The 3,157-nt window shown below is 56.0% G+C and overlaps 2 gene segments (V, D, J or C); both read left to right on the forward strand.

Annotated features, from left to right (window-relative positions):
- The window catches only part of LOC100949005, a 2,958-nt gene extending 2,729 nt beyond the window's left edge, over window positions 1-229 (forward strand). The window contains 1 exon segment of the V gene segment in view: window positions 208-229. Coding sequence covers window positions 208-229 — 22 coding nt within the window.
- An 832-nt stretch (window positions 230-1,061) lies between these two features.
- The window catches only part of LOC100949321, a 6,331-nt gene continuing 4,235 nt past the window's right edge, over window positions 1,062-3,157 (forward strand). Inside the window, 2 exon segments of the V gene segment in view lie at window positions 1,062-1,121; window positions 1,231-1,712. Coding sequence covers window positions 1,076-1,121; window positions 1,231-1,712 — 528 coding nt within the window.

Consider the following 3,157-nt stretch of genomic DNA (forward strand, 5'->3'; position numbering starts at 1 on the left):
TCATCCTCGGTGCTCCCCCACATGACAGTGAATGAAGACAGAACCCACCTGGTCACCCTTAGGACAAGCCCCAGCCTCATTCTGACCTCCAGGGATGCTGTCACCCTGGGTTCTCCCTCCTGAGCTTCTCTCAGCCCTTCCTCCTCCAGACCCCTGGGCTCAGCCCTCAGCCCCCCAAAACTCCCTCACCTGCTCTGCTGCCTCCAGGCTCCTTGCTGAACCTGACTAGGGACGTCTCCTAAAATGTCACTCTCGTCCCTCCTGTCTCCCGTTCACAGTCCCTAACAACCCACATGACAAGTGAGTCCATCCCCTCACTCGGACTCCTAAGGACCTCTGCACTCTGGAGCAGATAAATGTCCCTCCGTGACTTTGCACTTCCACTTCATGTGCACAGGGCCACTGTGGGTTATGGCTCCTGCTTTGCCCTCAACACATCACCCAATTTTAAATGTCTATTTTTGTCCTGAAATACTAAGTCTCTCTAATAATCCGGTGTGATAACTGTCTCTCATCAGGAGACAACTCTCCACTGAGACCCAGGGCACAGTCACTGTGGAAGGGACAGAGAGGAGTGTAGCCCCTGGGTGCTGTGGACTGAGAGTGACCAGGCTCTCAGGTGACCCCACTCACATGATCCCCCCGAGAGACTGCAGTCTGGACAGCAGGGAGCAGGGGCACTGTGGGTCTTGTCCGCGTCTGTACAGGGGCACCCCAGCTGCCCAACTCCAACACTCCCCAGAGCTGGGGCAGTGGAGCCTACACTCACTGGGACAGTCTCAGCAGCTGCGCCCTCCCTGGGCTGGGCAGAGTCTCCTGCTCACAGGCCTGTGGAAGGTCACAGAAGCTGCTTCCTTCCTTGTCACTCCCATGGGGCAAACTGTGAATATCACTCATCAGACCCTCTGTCCAAAAACCAAGCTCAAATGTCAAATAGTCCTCAGGGTGGGGCAGAGACCTCCAGTCAGCAAAACAAATTAGTGTGAATGCCCCACCTCCTGCTGGACAGTGGAGAAGATAAAAGAGCCTGGGACCTGTCAGCCCTGCTCTGGGGCCTCAGGAGTCTGTGTCCACCATGGCCTGGACTCCTCTCCTCCTCGTGCTCCTGTCCCATTGCACAGGTGAGGACAGGCTGCAGGTGCCTGGGCTGGTACCAGCTCCTCTGGTTCTGACCACCAAGACTCTTAAACTTGGTCTGTGCCCCATCACAATGGGTGTCTGTGTTTGCAGGTGCCCTCTCCCAGCCTTTGCTGACGCAGCCGCCCTCCCTGTCTGCATCCCCGGGAGCATCAGCCAGACTCCCCTGCACCCTGAGAAGTGACCTCGATCTTGGTTACTATCCGATACATTGGTTCCAGCAGAAGCCAGGGAGCCCTCCCCGGTATCTCCTGAGTTTCAAGTCAGACTCAAATAAACACCAGGGCTCCGGAGTCCCCAGCCGCTACTCTGGATCCAAAGATGCCTCAGCCCATGCAGGGATCCTGCACATCTCTGGGCTGCAGGCTGAGGACGAGGCTGACTATTACTGTCTGATATGGCACGATGACTCTAATGCTCACACAGTGCTCCAGACCCAGGGGGAAGTGAGACAAAAACCTCCTGTCTGCTCTCTGGACCTGATGCAGTCCCCCCTGCTGGTGGCCCTGACAAGCTCAGCTCAGGGGGAACTGATCTGCATCTTTTTCTCCTTGGTTCCCCACTGGAGCTTCTCAGTAAGCTGGGGGTGGGGGACTGGGAACTCTTGGGGAGCAGAGACTCCCCAGGGCTGCTGGAAGCAGCTGCTCCTCAGGAAGCAATTCAGGGCCCCAGGACCCCTCCTGGAAGGGAGCAGCAAAGAGATGGAGGTTACCATGGAAATGAGCCCCTAAGTTCCTGACCCAGCACAGCAGTGATGGACCATCAGGGGACCCATCCTGATCCGCCAGCTCCATATTGGTCATCACAGCCTCCTAGACCACCACTGCACCCAGCCCCAGGCAGAAACTATCACAAGGCTGTGTTCAGCCTCCTTGTCACCAAGCGCTCCTTAGGTACAAGGCTCTTCCCTCCAGTCCTGCACCCCCAGCTGACTCCCCACCCTGTCTATGCTGTGACCAACACCAGCACAGGGACCATCTTATGCTGGCACTGTGCTATTTTATCAGTCCATCCTTCTGGGTTCAGTGAAAATACCCTTTTCCTCATGCGCCTGGCGATGCAGATGGAAGCACTTTGCATCTCTGGCCCAGCGGACTCATCCGTCACAGTTGCTGGGCTCAGTTCCTCTGCATCAGGAACTGCAGCTGCACAGAGACGGGCTGACTGGGAGCAGGAGTTTAAGCAGAGCCCTAGAACTGCGACCCCCTTCTTGTCTCACAGATACAGAGATGATAACTCTGCCTTCAGGTTTGACGAGAATGATTCCTGTAGGTCTCTCAGACCCTGTCCTAAGAGGAGGCTCTTCATGATGACCATGATGACCAGACAGGGCAGGCAGGACACAGCACTCAGACACCAGAGGAGTGGACACTCGGCCTCCACTGCCATTCCTCTGTGTGCAGAACTCTCTGGGCACTGTCTGTGTCCAAAATCACACCAGGTGACCCTGCTCTGGTCTCTTATCTCTCCTGCCAACACCTGAGGATCTGAGGACCTTCCAAGGATCAGTGGCTTTGAGGACTGAGCCATTCCCAACAGTGTGTCCTCAGCCTGGTCACCTCTGCACTGAGAGGGCCTTTATCCTGAGGCCACAGAACCCTCCAGGATAAGCACAGAGAGGGTCACAAGGACACCGACACAGCTATGTCCAGCGCAGGAGTCAAGAACCTTCTAGACCTCAGTACAGGAGTCCATGTGACCCAGCCCCACATCTGCATCTGTCCGGAGCCCAAAGCTCTGACTGCTGCTCCCTCTCTGTTCCCAAACATAAACCTCCTGGTGTCCCTTTTCCCATCCTCATGAGTCCACAAGATGCCACCTCCTATTCTGGTCTCCTGGGGTTGACCTTTAGCTGTTTGCAAACCTGCCCTCTCTGAGCCCCTGCCCTTGGGACTCCAGGCTCCCTGGTGAAGGCTGATCTTACAGGAACCAAAAACCAGGGGAGGAAGCTTCTCTGAGAGTCACAAGAACAACCTCAGGCAGGAGGAAAAAGATGGAACCTCGATGCCTGTGGATTCAT

This window comes from Otolemur garnettii, unplaced genomic scaffold, assembly GCF_000181295.1.
Source record: "Otolemur garnettii isolate 467f Iridium unplaced genomic scaffold, OtoGar3 scaffold00301, whole genome shotgun sequence".
NCBI classification, from domain to species: Eukaryota; Metazoa; Chordata; class Mammalia; order Primates; family Galagidae; genus Otolemur; species Otolemur garnettii.